The 21,122-nt window shown below is 46.5% G+C and overlaps 9 protein-coding genes across 9 annotated transcripts; 5 read left to right on the forward strand and 4 right to left on the reverse strand.

The window, feature by feature from the left end:
- Positions 1-985: 985 nt before the first annotated feature.
- Positions 986-2,035, forward strand: LY89DRAFT_673967 (putative sphingoid long-chain base transporter RSB1; the record flags this gene model as incomplete). The annotated part of the gene is made up of 2 exons (XM_018213403.1): positions 986-1,399; positions 1,448-2,035. 2 exons carry the CDS (start codon positions 986-988, stop codon positions 2,033-2,035), a joined length of 1,002 nt encoding a protein of 333 aa, XP_018066541.1.
- Positions 2,036-2,740: 705 nt separating this feature from the next.
- Positions 2,741-3,584, forward strand: LY89DRAFT_757910 (uncharacterized protein; the record flags this gene model as incomplete). Its single annotated transcript, XM_018221419.1, has 1 exon — positions 2,741-3,584. The coding sequence occupies exon 1, from the start codon at positions 2,751-2,753 to the stop codon at positions 3,582-3,584; it is 834 nt and encodes a 277-aa protein (XP_018066542.1). The 5' UTR covers positions 2,741-2,750.
- A 245-nt stretch (positions 3,585-3,829) lies between these two features.
- LY89DRAFT_722546 (acyl-CoA N-acyltransferase) lies at positions 3,830-4,608 on the reverse strand. The gene is made up of 2 exons (XM_018218741.1): positions 4,206-4,608; positions 3,830-4,155 (listed from the first exon to the last, which is right to left on the reverse strand). Exons 1-2 carry the CDS (start codon positions 4,588-4,590, stop codon positions 3,884-3,886), a joined length of 657 nt encoding a protein of 218 aa, XP_018066543.1. The 5' UTR covers positions 4,591-4,608; the 3' UTR covers positions 3,830-3,883.
- A 625-nt stretch (positions 4,609-5,233) lies between these two features.
- LY89DRAFT_738806 (uncharacterized protein) lies at positions 5,234-6,187 on the forward strand (the record flags this gene model as incomplete). The annotated part of the gene is made up of 1 exon (XM_018220402.1): positions 5,234-6,187. The coding sequence occupies one exon, from the start codon at positions 5,234-5,236 to the stop codon at positions 6,185-6,187; it is 954 nt and encodes a 317-aa protein (XP_018066544.1).
- A 477-nt stretch (positions 6,188-6,664) lies between these two features.
- Positions 6,665-7,324, forward strand: LY89DRAFT_593653 (uncharacterized protein; the record flags this gene model as incomplete). Its single annotated transcript, XM_018209760.1, has 3 exons — positions 6,665-6,896; positions 6,946-7,130; positions 7,178-7,324. 3 exons carry the CDS (start codon positions 6,665-6,667, stop codon positions 7,322-7,324), a joined length of 564 nt encoding a protein of 187 aa, XP_018066545.1.
- A 2,451-nt stretch (positions 7,325-9,775) lies between these two features.
- Positions 9,776-11,432, reverse strand: LY89DRAFT_593482 (alpha/beta-hydrolase; the record flags this gene model as incomplete). The annotated part of the gene is made up of 4 exons (XM_018209753.1): positions 9,776-10,689; positions 10,735-11,079; positions 11,126-11,266; positions 11,318-11,432. 4 exons carry the CDS (start codon positions 11,430-11,432, stop codon positions 9,776-9,778), a joined length of 1,515 nt encoding a protein of 504 aa, XP_018066546.1.
- A 566-nt stretch (positions 11,433-11,998) lies between these two features.
- Positions 11,999-12,640, reverse strand: LY89DRAFT_738809 (uncharacterized protein; the record flags this gene model as incomplete). Its single annotated transcript, XM_018220403.1, has 1 exon — positions 11,999-12,640. The coding sequence occupies one exon, from the start codon at positions 12,638-12,640 to the stop codon at positions 11,999-12,001; it is 642 nt and encodes a 213-aa protein (XP_018066547.1).
- Positions 12,641-14,144: 1,504 nt separating this feature from the next.
- Positions 14,145-15,311, forward strand: LY89DRAFT_700109 (uncharacterized protein; the record flags this gene model as incomplete). Its single annotated transcript, XM_018217103.1, has 4 exons — positions 14,145-14,231; positions 14,285-14,386; positions 14,440-15,153; positions 15,204-15,311. 4 exons carry the CDS (start codon positions 14,145-14,147, stop codon positions 15,309-15,311), a joined length of 1,011 nt encoding a protein of 336 aa, XP_018066548.1.
- A 27-nt stretch (positions 15,312-15,338) lies between these two features.
- On the reverse strand, positions 15,339-16,608 carry LY89DRAFT_653933 (gluconate 5-dehydrogenase). The gene is made up of 4 exons (XM_018212273.1): positions 16,155-16,608; positions 15,839-16,065; positions 15,655-15,756; positions 15,339-15,600 (listed from the first exon to the last, which is right to left on the reverse strand). Exons 1-4 carry the CDS (start codon positions 16,436-16,438, stop codon positions 15,407-15,409), a joined length of 807 nt encoding a protein of 268 aa, XP_018066549.1. The 5' UTR covers positions 16,439-16,608; the 3' UTR covers positions 15,339-15,406.
- Between the last annotated feature and the right edge of the window lie 4,514 nt (positions 16,609-21,122).

The raw sequence follows: 21,122 nt of genomic DNA on the forward strand, positions 1-21,122 counted from the left end.
TTCCCATCTGCCGGTAAACACCCGAGAGTCCGTCGTCCGGAATCTAACTTTCAATAGTTCACGGCGGCATCAAGGGTCAAAAAGCTTGAACTTCTTTCACATGTTTCGCCCTATAATATCTTATCGAAGAGACCGTGGTTGTCCAAATTTCAAGTTGTCGTATCAATTCTAGTGTGGAAGCGGGCATTCTGCGAAGCTTTCGTAGTGAAGGCCTTCCTTTCTCGATTTGATATGTCTCAATCATCAATATATGCGGAATATGTCTGATATTCTCACGATATGCCTCTGTACAGGCTGCTCGATGACTGCGACATAGGATCAGCGACTTCGATTGCCTGGTCACGTGCTCGTGAGAATGCGACCTGCAACTGTTCCGGGTTCCCTAGGTACTCCAATATGAATTGTCTTGATCAGCCGTGAGAGTAATCTTCTATAAATGATGGACAATGGCCTCGCCCAAGTGTGCAGGTGAGTTGATTGGGCGTGCAGTATGCTTCCACATGACTTTCACGTGATGGATACTCACTCCTACTTTCTTACCAGCCCAGGAGCAACTACCGCTTTCTTAGTCATTCAAATGATAACCAACTTTGATAATCGTATCACTTTCTGTTCTGAAGAAATCTGTCTCGAACTCTTGATGTTTCCGTGTCTCGTTATCGGCTTAAAGCTGCGCCGTTGATTATTTCGCTGTTGCAGGCAACACTTTTGAAACCTCCAATCAGCATCATACTGTGCCTTTCTTTTTGCATCTTGCATTCTTCTTTGGGAATGCTTTACGCTGCCCAAAGTTTGGTATGATTTCGAGTTACACACGCGATTCTTTGCATGCAGTCGGATGAAATAATGGTTGTTGCCAAAACTGGTCAACTTTTACCCTCGACGTCTCTTTATATTCATCTGTAAAAGCCACTCTTTTTATTTTCTCTGATTTCCTTACACGACGTGAAGAATCCCACAGTCGGGATAGCATCCCTTTAGCAACATGTCTACACCCAGCTACATCGACCCAACAACCCTCACAAACTGCACCGTACACACCTGTCCCGTCGACTCGTCCTTCTACAACTACCGCATCTCTCTACCACCCAACGCCATCTTCCTAACTTTCTTCTCCCTCTCCTTATTCCTCTACCTCTCAATATGGCTCACCAAACGCCGCGGCACATTCTTCTCATCCGCCATGCTCCTCGGCATCACAGCCGAAATCATCGGCTACATCGGTCGCATCCTCTCCTACACCAACCAATGGAACGAAAACGGCTTCCTGATCCAAACCATCTGTCTCACCATCGCGCCCGCGTTCTTCTCCGCCGGCATCTACGTCTGTCTTGCTCAGATCGTAGCCGTGTATGGAGCCGAGAACTCGTTGATTCCTCCAAGGTACTTTGCTAGGATCGTAAGTCCTCCTTCTATCTCTCGAAAGACAAGATTTTGATGAAATAAGTTCATACCCTGCGACATCGCAGCCATAATCCTGCAAGCCGCAGGCGGAGCAACGTCCGCCATCGCGCTCCAATCCAACTCTAGCCTCGCGGTCGGCGACGATGTTATTATAGCCGGTCTTGCGCTTCAGGTTTACACGCTGTTCCATTTCATTCTCCTATCGATGTACTTCGCATTCCGTGTTCGTTGTCGAAAGGTGAGGATTAAAACATCGAGGAGGTTCAGAGGGTTTATCTGGGCGTTGGGTATTGCTACTATTGCGGTGTTCTGGCGGAGCGTGTATAGGGTTGCGGAGCTGAATCAGGGGTGGAATGGACCGTTGACGCATAATCAGTGGTTGTTCGTTGGGTTTGAGGGGGTATTGATGGTTATTGCTGTTGCGGCGTTGGGGGTGTTTCATCCGGTGTCGTGTTTGGATGGTGCTTGGGGTGGGGTGAAGGGGGCGCAAGGTGATGAACGGAGCAATGGGGGCATTGAGGAGGTGAGGAAAGAAGGTTCAGAAATGAAGGCGGAAGGCGAAAGAAGGAGTGAACCTCAGATACCGGAGCTTGGTATGCGAGCAGAGGAAATTACCCCAGCAGGAGATTGATTGATGATATTTTAAACGTACCTTGGTCGAGTAGCCTTGATCAGTAGTTGTATCTTTACTATGCAAACTGCGTTTCCCATGTCAGGCTTCTCCTCATCTCCAGTTTCACGTAAAGTCTAGATCACCATATCTGCAATGTTCTCCTTGTAGCAAAAATTAGTCGGGATGATTTTCAATTCAAATCAAAGCTAGTACTCCTCAGTGCCAGCATCCGCACGGAAAACCTGCAGAAACCAAGTATACTCAGCAACAAATAACTCACTGTTGAGATGGCATCCAACAAAAGCTACTAGTCTATCGTCTTCTTGATTTCTATCGTGCGTGTTTGAGCAGTGTAATTGGAGGCAATGCGCGGGACGGCCTGGTCTAGTCATGAATGTTGTCATGAACATTCGAGCAGTGTCCCATGATTTCAAACGGTACTCTTTGCACAAAGAACTTTCTGGGACCCTGAGTCATCGCTTCCCATCTCATGTCATAAGTTCATGCTAGTGCGTTCTAAGTTTGCGAGTTTTGGTGCGTTGGCGCGACATTATGATATGGACTGTGTAAACGACTAGTTGATAAACACTAGTCGAGAACAAAATCGCAGCATGTATAACACAAAAGAACCACAGAGAAAAGTTGGAATTCTTGCATGCAACATTCTGTACTCACTTCAGATCCCCAACACACTTCATCTTTTGGCATACCTTGAAACAAAAAAAAAAGCGCAATGGCTCTCCCACCACTACACGACCTCCAAAACCAACCCAACAACCTCGCCATCTCGACTCCACTTCAAACACCATCTCTCTCAATAACCAGTACCATCGAAACCTCTAACGAAAAAGAAAACCTCACCACCACCACAGAAGAACTACCACCAACACCACCCCCCGAACAACCCCAACCCAAACTCCAACCCCTCCTCATGCACGAAACCCACACCTCCCCAAAAACACAACACTTCTCCCGCTCCCTCCTCCTCTTCCTCCAACACCCCATCACCGACTACTGCATCGGGCAAGCCCAAGCGCGATACCTGGACCGCGCTGCCCTCAAATCGTCTCTCACCACAAAGAAATCCCACAAGAATAAAACCCCGAATTCAACCCACCGCCCAACCTTCCACCTCGCACAATCCGTCCAATCCCTCAACGACGGTGATTCCGACGCCCTGGCGCTCGCAGTGGCAATTTTCAACGCGGACGGGACGGTCATGCGGAAACACACCCTCTCTCCCTCCTCTCCATGGGGAAAAGAGCTAGAAGAAGGCGGGATACTAGTCCTGAGTTATTTGTTAGTGGAGAGGGAGTTTCGACGACAAGGGTTTACTAGTGTTTTGGTGAAGGGACTGGTGGAGAGAGCGAAGGGGGCGAGGGGGGGTGTGAGGTGGGTTTTTGTTAAGCCGGGGGTTATCAGGAGTGATTTGGAGGGTGAGAAGGAGGGGAGTAGGGAAAAGGAGGAGGAAGAGAGGGCGTTGGAGAGAGCGAGGAGTTTTTATAAGGGGGTGGGGTTTCGGAGGGTTGGGGATAGTAGGTGGTTTTGCTTGGCTGTTGAGGGGTGAGGGTGAGGGCTGATGATGATGTGGGTTTCGAGGAGGAGGATGGAGGAACTGATGGGTGTTGGATAAATTGTAGAGTAGATATGGTGATGCGGTGGGGTAGTCAATCGTGTATAAGTACTGTTCTGGTTTTTAATTGTGCTTGAGCTCTTAGACGAACAGTCTCTACAAATGTTCGCTAAGATGGGAGAGAGCATGCATACGACACTTGCTCCAAAACAAGATGGAGCTTTGTATAGCCATGATTGCCAAAGCTTTATTTAGATATGAAGGAGTAATCATTAATTGATGTTATCACTCACTCATACTCCTTCGCTCTCATACTCTCCGTAAACCAACCCCCAAAATCTATAAACGCCAAATCCTCCCTTCTCCGGCCCCCACACCGCCAAATCAAGATCAGCAAAACCTATCTCCCTAAATCCTAGTCTCCTATAGAATCCCACCGCGGACGGCACAGAACAAACTTTCAGCGGCAACTTCTCTTCCTTCGCTTTCTCCAAACAAAGATCCACTAACTGCGTTCCAAGTCCTTTGTTTCGTAGCGATGGAGAGACAAAAATGAAGTCCAAGACTGAACGGTGTTGGTTAGTCAAGAAATGAAACAGAAGAAAGACTAAATACCAAGATGATCAACCCCTTCCAAGCCTCTCTGAGCTCCCATCAACGCCCCCCTAAACACAGATAAAAACTCCAAATTCAAACCTTCTCTCCCTTCCACCACCCTCCCTTTCCCAGCAACCTGTTCATCTCGGTTTTCCATCCCCGCTCCCTTGACTTCCTCTCTAGAAAACATGACAGCCCCAACAACTTCCCCCTCACCACTAACCGCTTTCCACCCCCGCACCCCTGCCTTCCTCAGATTCCTCTCGAAAAAGGCAATTTGAGTCTTCTCGGCAGGCCAGTCTTTGAACACGAATCTATTTGTCGCCTGCTGGAGGCTGGATAGATGGATAAAGCGCGCAACGGTTGGGATATCGGAGTCTTGGAGGGGGAGGTGGTGCGTCATTTTGTTGATGGAGATGGGAGGGGATTGAGGTTGTTTATGGGTGAGGTTGGATTATGCCGGTGCCTAAATTTGATTGGATGTGAGAGCGAAGCAGAAAATAGACGGTTGAAGTTTTCTTGCTTTATGGCTGTTCGCTACAACCTAGATTTCAGATATACCCCTGGAGATGATTCATGACTGATAGCCAATTTCTAGCACGCCAATCTTGAGAACGTTGAGCATTTAAGAGATCACGTGATTCTCAGCGACCGGTGGAGGTCACTTCTCTTCTTTGTTAGCTGCTTTCCAAGTACTGTCTCGAATTTCATCTTGGGTTACGTTGATCAAACCATTATTAAGGACATAGAATGAGCCAATTGCCTCCCCCACAGTAGTATAGGGGGAGCCATCCATCTTTAGCGAAATAGCCCTAGCATTTTGAGTATCATTGTGCAAAACTCTAGCAAAACGACAAGGAATAGTTTTGATTCTCAGAATGTGAATACTTGTCAGGAACAGAACAAGATGACAGAACAAGATAACAGAAAAGTCCAAGCATAAAAAGTATAGATTCGATGAGTTAGCCGAAAGCACTATTCTTTGTCCCAGCAAGTATTATCATTTCACAAAATATCATTACCCAATAGCATCAACAGCAAACATCATGTCAAGTAGAAGAAACAGTCATAACCGCCGCCCATCGCGTAGCGGCTCCGGCAGAGGTCCTTCTCAACGGCGTGCTTCTGCTTCAAGACGTCGTCCATCCGTCAGAACCCCAGCTGACCGAGCCCAAGAACAAAGACCGCATCCCCAAATCCTAGCCGATCTCCCGTACCCATCATATCGAGCATATAACACTCGGGACTTAGCTCACGCACTCCAAGCCAACGCCGACGGCGCCCCAGCCAGGTTCGCTACTCGTTTAGACAACACCCAGTTAGGTATCTTGCGCGCTGCTCTCCCAGCTGACATCGGCGTCCATCCTACGGCTGATATCCGCTTCTTTCTCGAATCATGGGTCGGTATCCTGGATACTGTTTTCTTTTTCGGAAACTTGATTCGTCGAGGACTAGAAGGTGGGTTTAGTCTGTACAATAAACCTAATAGTAGGCGCCAAGGCTTCTACAATAGAGAGACGAAGAATGTCAGGATTAATACATGGGATGGAGGACAGGATCCTGCACGGTTCGCTGAGCAGTTGCTTTGCACTCTGTTTCATACCATGTTGTCTGCGTTCCTGGACTTGTACGGATGCGAGTGCGCCGAATGTGTTAGAACAGAGAATGCAGAGCAAGGAGGTCTGGGTACGGGCCATGGTCCGCCGTGGCTGAATTCTATCACGGCTTTGCAGAGGGAGTTGCAAAGGGAAGTTCCTTGGCAGGTAGACTGCAATATCCTGGAATCTGTACAACATGAGATGAAGCAAACTCCGAGCTGGAAACCAAGAAACGACCAACTGGAGCGATGGGGAGCAGAATCTCTCATACAAGTGGAAGAACCTCCTCCTGAGCAGCCTGTCCGTCGTCAACCTGTGGATAATGAAGATGATGATCTCGGTCATCATCAACGCACAGGAGTGCGGCAGAAAGAACAAACTAGTTGCTGCGTCATCCTGTGAGCTGGCTCCAAGGTATGAGAACAGCGGAACTGTAACTACTTAACGTGAACAGTGGAAGAATCCTCCTAAATATGAATAAAAGTCTTTTCCCAATCACCACTAATTTACAACAATTAAAGAATCCTCTCAATTATATGAAAATGTGAAATCCTCTAATCAATTAACGTGCTTTAATGAAGACAAAACAGACATAGTTTCCGAGAAAATGCGATCTTCAAAAACTCGAATGGAGCTTGGAGATGAGACCTTGATATGACTAATGTGATCTTAAAATGATTACGAATGCGGCCAGATTCGTGCAGTACACAAATCACCAAGACAAAGAATGATTGTTCGGCAACCACAACAAAAGGGTAGAACAATATCACCAGGATCTTGTACAAAGAACAAAGGCAGAAAGACCTCGCGCGCGAGAAAGCTTCTCAACGTGCCTCAATAGCTATCTGTCTTCCAGAATTGACGCTCTACTTCTTAAACATGGCGGCTCAACCGCAGCCAGCAGCTTTCACAGCGTTAGCTGAAAAATATAGCCACCCTCAGCATGGCCGCGATCCAGAAGTTATGCGGTTACGCCGAGATCACAGTGTACTGGGATCTCAATTACCTCTGAAAAGTGGTGTTACGCCTCTTGATCCTAATTTCTATGTCAGTGCTGCAGAGAAAACAGCATATATCATGCAGTCAGGCTATCAAAGACACCGATTTCAAGGTAATCACAATTTCTCTGCCGATACGCTATACACTAACACTCTGTACAGGATTTACTACGAAAGAACTAGAAGATAGCGAAGCACTTGCACCCATGAGAAATGGTGACGAATACAAACCTCTCTCTGTTAACCACCTTCATCCTTTGGTCGAAAAAAGGAGATGGTTTCTGCCAGTCCCGGTTTTGAATCAAGCTGATTTTCCAATGAAGAATGGCAGGTCTGGTTATTATGAGGTGTGGGTAGACACTTCACAAGTATGCAGGAAAGCTGACGATCGCAGGCCTCTAACGATGATGTCTGGGTAGCATTACTCCCATCACTTCATTTAGCTACTCAATATCTATATCAATCTGATGCGCTACAATGGTCAGGGCTCCATATTTGTCATAAGATGTTCCGACTAATACCCGTAGGTGGTATGCTTTAATGTACGGCAAATATAGTAAGATGAAGAGGAGTGAACTTGACTGGGGAAAGTTAAAACGAGCACGCGGTTCCGACACTGTTGAAATCTGGCGCCCGGAATACGAACGCGAAAATCATCCAGATGTATACGAGAAAGTCCAGGCAGCTTTCAAAAAGTTCAGTAAAAAGATCGAATTTCACTTCCAAAACGGTTTCATCAGCCATCACAGAAATACCTTACGGCCATATTTAAAGGGCATAACCCTTCCAGGGGCCGCGACCGTGAATACGAGAATTTATATTTCTATACAGTTGATCGAACCCTTGGTCAATCCGACACTGAATCCGAAATTAAACACCGCAGAGAAATTGCACGCTATACACACCCTGACATCCTGCATCCTCCATGAACTCGCGGTTTGTGAACAATCGAGCCTCAATGCAAACTCGCTGACCAGGATGAAGTCCTCTGCGAGCTGTACGTGACTCGGTGAGCTGCTCTTGCGTGTTTGCTAACTTTATCCAGAGGATTTTCCATGCAAAACTCGGTAAGTTCACTTTACTGTATTAGAAGATTGATCTGTCGTTGATGCTACGAGACAGGTTTGGGGCACTTTGAATCATCCATTTGTATCGGCCAATGGAGTTAACGCAAAAGGAATTCCAGAGGCAGCATCATATGCGTAGGTACAGCCTCAAACTTTCTGCGATACCGTACTTAGCAAAATTAGAGAAGCATGGAACTGTTCAGAGTCTTCAGAATTGACGAACTCAGATACACCGAAAAGGTTGGCTAAACCAAAGGACTGGAATAAGAGTACTGCTTTCCCAATCCATCTAGACTCCTTTTTCACCGAACATCGCCAAGATTTCTGGGACTCTTATGTAAAGCGGTAAGAGTATATATACCTAGGTGTCTCCCACGACTAAAAGTTGCTAGTTACGGTCCTTCGGGATTGCACTTCCTGAAGGCTCCCATGGGCTTTGAGTATCTTGAATCGGGAAAGGATGAATCCATAGTAGACCCAGGAAGCCCAATGCATCGAAATTACATCCCCATCGACAACTCCACCATGAGTGCAGCTGACATTCTCTCTGCCCAAACCGAGAACGGCCGACTAAAGCAAGCCCAAGACATTTCCAACCGCATGGCGCAACTAGTCGCTACCTCTACTGCGATACGTAATGCTGTACCATCGTACTTGTTCTATGCGAGGAAAGCCGAATCGACCAAAAACGATGATCCAAATGCAACACTTCCTACACCCGCCTGTCCAAAGTTTACAGTCATCCGTGACTATTTGTTTGCCACGCAAGGAACACTGGCTTGGGATACTTTCCATTTCGAGGTCTCGGAGCACATTCTTTACGCCTACATCGTTCGAGAGGGTGGTCTACCGGGACTGACTGCCCTTGAGTGGCAGGACTTTCTGATATTCTGTAACAACAACGATATCCTGTTTAAGTAAGTAACAATGGCCTAAACAATAAATACTACTAATCTCGACCAGATATCGATACCTAGGCGGACCACCCACTCCAATAATAGGTCTAGTAAGCCGACTGCCAGCCGGATGGCCACCAGCAGTGGCACTAAGAGCGCTCCCAGCTCCCACAGCTGCCGAAGTCAAGACTTTCGCAGAGGGAATGGAGTACTTCAGGCGGCATGCGTTCTCTAGAAACTTCTATCGCATGGCCGACTGGTACGATTTTGACAAAGAAGAATGTCGCCAACAGATCAATACGGAATCGACGAAGAGATTTATTCCTACGCCTCAGATACCGGTCCAGGGCTACTTGACCCCGGACGCTTTTGATAGATGTATTGCGGAGTATTCTAAGAGGGATAATTCTTGGTGGTGAGTTTCTGAGGATGGACGATATGTTTGATTAATGCTAATATGTAACACAGCTTCGGTCCTCCGGGGATAATCAGAAAGAACAAAAATTGGAAAACTGATACTTGGGAGTAGGATGGTACGGAAGCAGAGTAGACTGCATGTACAATATGTATTTCCAATCGTACAAAATGCAACATACACATTCTGCTTTGCGACATTCTTAGGCAGCAGATAGTACTAGTCGAAAGAAAATATTTTTGAGACCGCGAAGACCTGAATGTACTACAAAGTGAGGAAGGCTGGGGTCTCTAAGCCTTAACTTATGTATGGAGGCCCAAGTAGTATCAGAAGTATATTGTATGCCGGTGAGCCACGTGATCCTCAATCGGACCCAGTCACTTTAAAGAAAGAAAAAACGCTTGACGAGATCCACATCTTATACCCGGAATCCTCTCAAGAACGGCTGGTGCTTGATCAAGTCTGCAGCAGCTAATGCTTCCAGAGAAGCAAGCAATTCAGCATCTTCATGATCGAGGACTTGTGCCGCTTTTCCTGGAGCAGGGAAGTATTCCCCTTCAACTTCGCATCTGGAGACTGTTAGCGAGAATTTACTTAAGCAAGGAGTAATAGACTCACGTTGTACTAGATTCTGGCAACTTCCCTTCGTAGAAATATGCTCGCACATGCTTTGCAGTGCATAGTGAAGGCATGCTTATAGTACAATGACCATACGACAATTGCTCAATGAATCCAGCTCCCTCGAAGCTATCATGTGCTTTCTTCGCAGATATCAAAGGACAGACGGGGTCGTAGGTTGTGGATAGTACCAAGATCGGATGTGCCGTTTTGACTCTCGGAAATTCTGGGTGATATCGAGGGTGGAATTTGTGAGTTGTGGCGATTGCCCAAGACGCTCGATCAAAGGCATCAGAGCCTTGGTACTGCGATACAAGTTTCGACTCTTCTGGTAGGGACATCGTGTAGTTCTTGACTGGCTTCACGCCGTGGACTGGTGCTCCAGCCCCTGCTTTCAAGTTGTCGTTTGAGATGACGAATGTATTGGTTTCATCGGCTATGATGCCTGCGACCCACGAGTCGGAGTAGGCTTTGAAGGCTGCAGTGGCATTTCCTGTGAGAAGTTCCGCAAGGTTCTTTGCCAAAGTTTGCCAAGTTGGGTATGGCTTGTAGAGCGACGGGAAGATCGCGTTGAGTGCTAGGCTGATCCTAGAGACTGATCCATAATTGGTGTTGTTGAGATATACAGGTATTGGTTCCTCTTCCAGTTGCGAAAGGAAATCGTCGAGGTGGCTTTGCAAATCGGCGGCTGATTCGAATGGCTTTTCCTTGATCGAGTTTAGGGGGCAATTCTCTTTCGCCTTGAAGCATTCTTTCGCAAATCCGGCATAGACATTGTCGGTGTCGGACAGAGACTCCTCAAAGAAGAATGCATTGTACCATTCATCGAGGTTACTTACACCATCAATGATCAGTCTTCCTACACGGTCAGGAAACATCTGAGCATATGTTTGACCTAAGGTCGTTCCATCTTGCTCATTTTAGCTTGACCCACGAGAACAGATGGAAAACTTACAGCTGAATCCCCAGTAATACATATCTTTCTGTCCAATAGCATCAAGAATCGAGTTCATATCGGCAGCCGTTTGAAGAGTATCAATGTAAGCGCCATGCTCGCCCATTGTCTCAGCGCAAGCTTTCCCCTTGTTTTCTGCTCTGGTGAACATCTCCCCGGCTTCAAATTCCAGATTCCATGGATTGCTCTCAATCTCCTCAGCTCTTTGCTCAGGCGTGACGTAACAAATAGCTTGAGGGATTGAACCATTAACACCCCTAGGATCAAAGCTTAACAGGTGATATCCTTCTCCAATGATCTTGTTGAGATTTTCGCCACCTCTCCATAGAAAGTTGACCCCGCTGCCTGAAATGGATTAGCCAGAATCGCGTACAATTGATGGGAAGCATACCTCCAGGACCGCCAGGGTTCAAGAAGATTGACTTGTCGCCATTAGCTGATGTGTTTGATGCTAGCATTCTAATAATCGGGATTGAGAAATTCTTCTCCGGTAATGGATTGTAGTGATCCATTGGGACCTCGATTCGGGCACCTCGAATATGTCAGTACAGTTCAAACTCCAGGGACGGGACGATTCGCGGACATTCAACTGTGTGATTATTGATATCACCACATTCTTTCCATTCTACTTTCTTCGTAGATGCAAAATGGTACTGAGCTGGTTGTGGATGAAGACTTGCCGTGGAAAGGTTCACCATCGACGACAACATGAGCAGAGAAGAGAGGCAGCGACCGGCGACTGCATTCTCGTGAAGTTTCATGATGGATTGCATGTCAGTTGATGCGCTTGATGTGTTTGGGACGTTCTATGAAGTCACAGAAAGTCTTCATGACGATGAAGTGAGGTGGAGGTTGCCAAGGCTCTGCGCCTCTTACGTGCTTAGCCGAGAAGTCCAATCCCCCAGCCTCCTGCCGGCTTCAGGAAGGATCTGCATTCATCTTTGTCTTCAACGACTTTGCAGTGCTCGATATGAGTGAATTTATCGCTCCATGCGGATTCGGACTCAGAGGTTTTCTACGATTGCTTCTTGACTTACAAGTTGCCTACCAAATGAGTGATGCGAGGTGGTGGCATCGTGCTAGGGCGAAGCAAAAGCTGTACATGCACGTTTCGAATTGCTGGTAGTAGTCAAATCAATTTATTGAATGTTAAATACTAAGTTACAAAGGCACGCATGCAAGATAACCGTATCTCCACAAGCAGATATCACGAGAATTCCGTCTAGGGAACTCAACCAGACCCTGCACATCCTCAATAGAAAACTCAAAAACCCAACTCATCAAGGCGATCCACCGAATCCTCAAAGCCAGGCTTATGAATCTCTTGGTTTTCAATCTGAGTCGCCAGCAGCTCCGGGAGTCCATTGATACAAGTGACTGTTTTGTAACCCCTCCTCTTGCACGTCTCGCTCAACTTAACAAACATATCATGTATGTTGGATATATCAGCCTCATGTTCCTTCTTAAAGTTTTCGATAGCTTCCTTATCGTGGCTAGTGGACAGATCTAGATCTTCCACCATATTAGAGCTGACTTCGTCGTCTATGTAAGTCAAGAGATCGGTGCACGCTTGGGCGTAGCAATCCTTTCTCTTGCCGCATTTCTTCATGTCTCTGCCGAATTGCTTCTCGGAAGCTCGTAGAGTGGAAGCATAGTTCAGGTAGAATTTGTGGGTGGTATTCGCAGAAGATGGATCGCTCATGGAGGGACTGGTGGCGGAGCCATCGGGGCTCCTGCTTTGCAAGATGATGATTGGGGCCGTGTTGTTCAAGGTGGTGCCATTGAAATGGGGACCGTGGAAGAAAGAACTAACACCGAGATGAGCCTTCCAAGGTTGTAGAGGTGCAGCTGTGGCCGAGGTGCATAAAGCTAAGACGGCTCCAGTGAGGTAGATGAAAGATACCATATTGATGAGAAGAGAGTTTGGAGCTGTATGTTTTGAGGTTGTACGTGTCGAAACTGTGTGTTTTGAAGTTATATGTTGCTTTGATCTGTGTAGATGCTTCATGAGAAAGCAGGTACTGTGTGGCGGATGTAGAAGTCTTAAATAGAAAATACTTCAAGCTAAGGATCGTCTTCCAAGCTGCGCAAGAGCGTTTTGAATATGGACTTGATGCACCGTGCTTGGAGCTATATGGATATAGTGACATAAATTGGAGGTCATCTCGCACGCTACCAAACTCTTGAACGGGAACTTACTTTGACAGCTCTAGCTTACTAAAGAACTTCGAGAAAATCTTGCAATTAGATCTTAATTACGTTTTGATACCGTCTGCATTACAACGACGCATCTCACTACTAGGCATCATTCATCGGCTACTCCTCTAGCTTTGCGCCCGGCCACGTACTTTCTCCTTTTTCTCTCGCTTCTACGTGGGGTGCACACAAATATGAACGCCAAGGATATTGAATCAGTCAGTCTCTACCCTTAAGTAGACTCTTGAGAATGAACACACAATGCCGACGATTGTAACTGGCATTTAAGCTTTTACTCTTGAGCAAGTGCGATGCCCATTATGACACGTGATCTACCTGACTCCGAACTCCAGGGTTAGATCGGAATTCTGAGTAGGATCGTAACCATGGGTGATCACGAGAGCCAAGTTGAATATTTTGATTAAACAAATTTTCGAATAGAATGGTTTCACCATGGAGACTTCTCAGCCACGTGACTCGCGGACTGACCGAGTATGGAACGACATCAACCGACATCAATAGGTACAAGTACCCAGATAAAGCATACGCTTATTGTACTGGATATACTTTATACATAAGAGGGAATAAGTAATAAATTCCAAACAAGCAAAAACTATCTGTACTCGATGATGTCAGAGTATTGTAGGCGCTTACTCGCCCACAGACTTCAGGAACCATTGAGTCTCGCAATTACTATTCTTTTCTCAGAAATATTACAGATTGCAATGCAATTCAAGCTTCAAGTTTCTAGACCGTGACTTAAACATCTGTCCGTGGAAAGGAACAAGACCCGGAGATACCTCGATGGTCTCCAGCCTTCAGAAACCGACCCCACCGGCTATTGCCAAAGTCATCCATCTCGGCAAATGACTTGACGTTTCTCCCCCACAAAATACAGCATTCCAAATCTTCCCCTTCAAAGCCCGCTGCACGAACACCACAGCTCATGGTCAGAGGTCCAGAATGGTGGGTCTGGCATGGCGGCGATCTAGGTAATTGACGACATGCCGGTTATACCCCGCCATTCTTGGGCACGCGGGCCTTTTTCTTTTTCTTGTAACTTCGTTTCTCCAGATTTTCTTCAATCTTTTCTAATTTCTCGTTCCTTCATACATTCGCACTGAAAAGTTTCTTCTTGGAATATTAGTGGAATGACATTAGAAAGCTCATCATCCTCGTCCCATGGTACCAATTCGCCAGCATCTTCCGTCGAGATGTCACGGCCGGCGATACTGCAGATCGGGGATATTGTTCATTCTCAAAAAGAATGGTCTGAACTTGGAAGTTTTGCAGATTTGAAGGTATGTGTTATCATTCTTGAACAAAAATTTCTCCGGCTCACAATTTCCTGTAGGTTTTCAAGGGTTCAAAATCAAGAGCAGGTTTTCTGAAAGAGATCGAGAGTGGGAGTTACAATGACGTTGTGGCTTTATATAGAAGTAACGAATCTACAACCGTAAGTTCTCAGCGAGAGAAAGGAAAATTCAAGTACTGAAAAGGATTGGGTAGATCACAGGACCATTTGATGCAGAATTGATATCCAAGCTCCCATCATCTCTAAAGTATATTTGCCACAACGGCGCAGGATACGACAACATCGATGTCGCAGCATGCACATCTCGAAACATCAGTGTCTCCAGCACGCCAATAGCAGTCAACAATGCCACTGCCGACATTGCCATTTTCCTCATGTTGGGAGCTCTTCGTCGGATTCATATTCCGTACTCCGCCATCCGCTCCAGCAAGTGGCGAGGAAATTCACAACTTGGATATGATCCTCAGAACAAACTACTTGGTATCCTCGGTATGGGTGGGATCGGTCGAGAAGTTGCTGCGAGAGCTCGAGCATTCGGAATGAAGATCCAATATTATAACCGTAGTCGGTTGTCTCCCGAATTAGAGCAAGGAGCGAAATATGTCAGTTTCGAGGAATTGATCAAGACGAGTGATGTGTTGAGTTTGAACTGCAGTTTGAGGAAAGAGACAGTGGGCATTATTGGGAAGAAGGAGTTTGGGATGATGAAAGACGGTGTCATCATTGTGAATACGGCGAGAGGCAAGCTGATGGATGAGGAAGCGTTGGTGCAAGCATTGGAAAGTGGGAAGGTCTTCAGTGCGGGTTTGGATGTTTATGAGAAAGAGCCAAAGGTTCATCAAGGATTGTTGGATAATCCTAATGTGGTGTTACTTCCTCACATTGGAACAGCGACGAAGGAGACACAGGTAAGTCCCATTTTTTCACTTTGTGACCAACGCTGACATTAATTTCGCAGCGAAACATGGAGCTCCTAGTATTGGAGAATATCGAAAGTGCAGTGAAGAAAGGAATCCTCATTACCCAAGTTTCCGAACAGAGTAGTTCCGGAAGCATCAAGTTATAGATCAGTTTAGCATATCTAGAAATAGACCTCGGGACTCATGATACATCAACACACTCTCATTCACGTGATCTCTGCCACCCCTTCAAAACCCTCCCTTACTGAGCAGTATATCCGCCATCAACAGGAATACAAGCACCAGTGACCCACCCTGCATCCGCGCTCGCAAGCACGACCGCCATTTTTGCAATGTCATCTGGAACACCAAGTCCATTCAATGGATGCAGCGCCATCAACTCATCCACTGTGCTTTTATACGTCGTTGTTTCGGCGAACATTGCTGTCTGTGTGTCTGTGTTCCATGGTAAGTATGCTGCTAGAACGACGGAAGGGGAGCAAAACGAACATCCGGGACAAATTGCGTTGACTCGAATCTTGTACTTTGCGTAATCCAACGCAACTTGACGAGTGAGGTTACTCACTGCCCCTTTGCTTGCCGAATAACAGGCTATATTAAACATTGGTCAACCTTCTACTTCTGTTTTATCTCCCCCTCTCGTTTTTCATCACTGAGGGCAAGAAATACTCACGTTGATTGGTCCCAGCAATAATACCCATAATACTCGAAATATTCACAATGACACCCCTCTCTCCATCTTTCAAATCTTGTCCAATCATCTGTTTCGTCGCATACTTACTTCCCAGAAAGACCGACTTTGTGTTCACAGCCATAACAGCATCCCATTTTTCTTCGGTAGCTGTGTGAACCGGACCCGGGATCTTGGCTTCTAACGAGATGCCTGCATTGTTTACCATTCTGTTCGGTATATTAGCCTTCTCCTTTCTCTCTCCCTCGCATAGATCTTGACTAGATATTAAGCACAGGAAGAGAAAGTTAGAACAAACATATCCAAACCCCCAAACTCCTTCACAGCACTTTCAACCAGATTCTCCATATCCCGTGCTTTACTAACATCCGTCTTGACGAAAATCGATTTCCCGCCCAGCTTTTCAATCAATTGATGCGTATCAACTTCTGATTCCGAAGGAACGAGAGATCGTGCTGACGGAGAGAGATCAGAGCAGACCACTGTTGCGCCTTCACGGGCGTAGTGAAGTGAGATTGCACGTCCTAGGCCGGAGGACGAGCCTGTTATTATGGCGATTTTGTTGAGGAGTCGTTGTGTCATTATGATGGCTGCAGGGAAAGCGCGAGTGTGCAAGTAGGAGTGGGACTGAATCCAATGGTTGGATGAATGAGAACTGGCTAAAGAAACGAGATGAAGTGAGGAGATTTGTAGACGTTTTAAAGAAATGCTTATTCTTGTATCACAAGAAATAGAATGTACGACTGAAGATAGTATCTTGAAGGTGCGGGGCAAGTGTAGCGATGAACGCGGGGTTGGTGGGGTAAGTGAGCTGGCGTGATGCAGTGGCAAGTTTGCCGAGTAGTCCACCCAAAGGGGGCAATGTAAGCGAGGCTTGAGCAAATTCGGAGTTACATGAGATTTTGTAGGATTAGTATGACGGAGAAATACAGAGCCAATTACTAGAAGTATGTTTTGAAGTTGTGAGACATGCGGACGATATTGCATGCTGGATTGCTTGTACTAACCAGCACTGTTCACAACTTAGCATCAAGTATCAACAAATCGAGTAGCCAGTATCAAGTCCTGAATAAATTGCTGCCATTGATACTGCTTATGATTTTATTGTTTCTTGTTTTTGAAGGCAGTTCCGTAAGAATAAACGCGCACGGGTTATCTCAACGTCGTTTTCCCAGAACACCCCCTTAGAAACAAAGTAGCACCTGCAACACACCTGCTCTATGTGTTTCAGCCGGACTCCAATAACTCAGAAAACTGGTCGACTACATCAATCCCAGACCCACCCGCAGGTGACCCATCCGAACTAATCTCAAGTAGCCTCGCTGCTGTTGAGATTGAGTCCACCATTTTCTTCCAAACCTCGATGTGATTTTCTTTGTGTGCTTGAATAGAAGCGAGTATCAAGATCAACAGCACCTTGGAAAGAAAATGCCTGTCGTCGAGTCAACATTCTGGACACTCTAGTCAGCATCGCTTGGAACTTACACCACGACCCAGTGCCCCTTGATTCCAAAACCCGATTTCACAATGTCCTCACAGATCTCAACAATCATCCTAGCTGACTCCACACTTCAGAGTTCCCCATCAGCTTCTGCCATTCTGCTTGTCTCAGAGGAGTCTCCGCCTGGCTTACCATTGAGACGCATGATCGACAATAATCTCATCCCCTTGGGTTGTTTGAAGCATCTTGACGAGTGCTGGTTGTAGTAGTTGGCATTTGACCCCTAAATACAAAACGTGTACGTTAAGCTGGAAAATTCACCAAGTTAGTTGATAGTCTATACTTAATGCTCGAGAGTGATGACTTTACAATACTGGACTTTTGTCTTGCATTTGTGCCTTCAATGAAGCGAGAGATGCCTGCTGTCTCGTTGTCGGGTCTGGGGCGCAAATAGAAATATATCGGGAGTTCAGAGTAGAATCTCGAAAGCGATCCAAGGTGAACGGCAACCAGTGAAGGTGATGGTGTGCCTAGTTCTGAACGGACTCGGTCTTGGAGGACTTCTTTGAGGAGATTGCCGAGGACACTCATGTTCAACTGTGTGAGGCGGCTATTAAGACATTCTTCGGAGATCAATGGTGGTTCCTGGCGGTTTCATGTTACAACTCCTATGCCCATCGGTGGAGGGATGGAGCGTTACCAGCATGTTGATTAGATATTCCGTTTCGGACACTCTAGTCATTGGATTATGAGCACCGAGATGCAACCACTGATGTTGTTGTTAGGATTCCTGAGCTTTGGATCTTGGGGTTCAGCTCCTTACCTGCTGAACAAATTCGATGCTTTTCCAGACTCGAAGCCAATGGGAGCGCGCAGGCTCTACGACGTCTGGAAGAGGGAAAGATGCTGCATCTAGTCGATTTGCTTGGCCGAGCCGTATTGCTAGATCTGTCGCTTGTTAGTCCCCAGTCGTACATACCCGTTTAGACTGTGACATACCGAGGAAGTGAGAGGTGGAGTTCGGGAACATGTTAAGGTGGTATAATGCGATCATGATTAAAACTCTCATCATCCACAGATCATCACGCCAATCGTTCAGAACCGATAACTGCACACGACCTCGGATATACATCTCAAGATGGACTGAATGTGGTTGAGTGCCCGTGTACGTTGCTCCTAAAGCAAGTGCCAACGTGAGTTCTGTGGACGACACTTCATCTAATGCCTGTCCTGCGACGGCATTCTCGAAACTTCCCCGAAGACTGAATTCATCGAATAAATGCAGAACATGATTGAGACGTTGGATGAAGGCATCAAGGTGTATTCCATGCCTCGGTGAGATCGTGAATTGCCGAGTGGATCTTTCTGCTTCGCTCAGCGTGAAGAAAAGTTGGTCCTGGCTAAGTTTATCGGAGCTTGGAGTTGGTGAGGAAAGAGCGTGACAGACCTGGTGAACGAGAGACTCGCTGAATTCCGGTATCTTTGAGGCTGTGAATGAAGCTTCCGGTCTGCTATTTCTCGGTCGTCCTCGTTCGTTGCAACATTCTACTGGCGACTATAATGGTAAGTCCAACTCTTAAGTTGCTCGTAGGGTAAGTTTCACCTGGCTGTTTTGGTTATTGTCTATGTCCAGGATAATCGATTTATCTCTGAGTATTGTGGCAATGTGGTCACGTATATCTGAATAATCATAGGTGTTCCCATGGGCATTGACTCTGGATCCTGAACGGCGGGTGTCTGGAGACGGTGGCAAGCTAGTTGAAGTGAGTGACTTTGGCGAGTAGGAACAAGGACGGCTTATTGATCTGGAGTAAGAAGCTACTGAAGATCTTCGTGAGATAAGATTCTCATGATGTCGCAGATCTTCTGTTGTTGGTAACGGCTGCAAGTCTGGCCACAAATGGCGTCTGGCGATCTCACGCTGTAACTTTCTCCTGTCCCCACGACGAACGCTCAACTTCAAGAAATCGATCTCTTGAATCTCTCTCAGAGACTCCCAATCCTCGAATCCCGCCTCAAAGAATATCTTCAAGTACTGTGATAGCCCAAGGCCTCGCAAGATCTCCTCGACCCTCGCAGCCATTTTTAGGGGTCAAGCGAGATCACGTGGTCGCAAGACCGATCCGAGTACAGAGAAATGGTTGACGAAACCAGATCCAAAGGTTTCCAGAACTTACTTTAAGGACTTTAAAACTTACGGTACATTGCCTTTAGCGATCCAGGTACCCTTGTTAACGACGTCATGTTGCGACCTCGATCTAGAGCCCTGGTTGCAGTAAGGGGCATCCTTTTCTTTTGAATCGAGAAGTTTCCTCGATGACGTGCGGAGATAGCTCCGGAAAAAGCAAGTAAAACGCAGGGCTGGCTGCGTCACTTCATTTTGATTCGATAGTGTCTTCTCGCCAAAGCCATGCTTATAAAGTCCTACTCCCGCGCGAGCCGGGCCTGCATCCTTTCTCTTCTTCTTTGCGCAAGACACTTATTGTTATCGTTGCCCAATTATGACTGCTTTTCCATGACCATGCTCTGGACCAAGAACATGCAAATTTGTACGGAGACTGGAACATCGCGAACAGTGTGGAGAGAGGTGCCTGACGAGGGCAGGGCGGGATGGACTGCGAGAGAAAGTTCTCGTCAGCAGCATGGACCAGAGGGGTAATTACTACTGCGCATTAATCGTGGGCATTAAGACATGCGGATAAAAAGGATTGGTGAGAGATTGTGGCATGACTCCGCAGTGGCTGCTTTCGAACACCCTACCAAAATCGAGAAAACTCGTACGATTTCACGTACATGCTTCCCCAAAGTTTGGAGCGAGCGCTCTAATGCGCTCCAATGGTGCAATGAGAGCAACCCAGTGACATGGTGTTGCGATAGGAAATATCTGAAATACGACAAACTAATAGCTTTGACAAGTGTCAGCATGCGCGTGGAATTCCCAAGACAATACAGGTGATGGGGATACTCCGTGTGGATGTCTCAACGCCACCGCTGAATTCAAAGACACTGAAAGTTGAGTAATCATTGATTAAGCAATGCTACAAATCTTTGACGCACTGAACGGAGTCTAGATGCATCTTCTGAATTGCTTTAGTTGCATTCATGTCCACAATCCACAACTCTAGAATGATCTATTCCAGCAGACTCTAATTTCTCGACTCATCCCTGCAAAACAACCAAGCTCCAAAATCTGTTTCAAGGATGGGGAGCAAAGAATGTGGCATCTAAGCAGCACTTCAAGCATGTTCATACGCCACAATAAAGGCTCTCGGCACCGAAGACCAAGCGTGATGGAGAATATAACCCGGCTGTCTGAAATGATTCTTCGGTCGATTCAGGTTCGATCTTTCCTTGGCAGGAATCACTTTACTTCCCTGTCGATTCGGGAGCTGGAATTTATAGCGTCCGTCTTTTTGTCTCCGAGACTGCTGCCAAGCAACAAAAGAGTTGAAAGGAGTTGTTTTGCTGGGAAGAAGCCAATACATTTCAAGATCAGCACGAGACAAGACGAGAGTTCGATTCAGTAGCACCCAAAAGATCCAAATAATGTTACAGCGCATTACTTTCCATCCATTCCTTCATGCACCGAAGGAATTCCAGCTTTTCTCGATGTTCTCGATATTCTCGATGTTCTCGTCATGCACCCCGAATCCCATGGCTGTGGAAGACGCAATCTCGGAACGTTCACAAAAGAAGAGAGGTCACTCGCCATATTTCGAGTGAGCAAGACTGCGCACCACAACTCGGAAAGGTCGTCCGTTGAAGAATCTTCCCAATACATAAGACCTTCAACGTTTAATCCGAAGGCCAGATGAAAATATTCGC

Source organism: Mollisia scopiformis, assembly GCF_001500285.1.
Source record: "Mollisia scopiformis unplaced genomic scaffold LY89scaffold_22, whole genome shotgun sequence".
In the NCBI taxonomy this organism is placed as follows: Eukaryota; Fungi; Ascomycota; class Leotiomycetes; order Helotiales; family Mollisiaceae; genus Mollisia; species Mollisia scopiformis.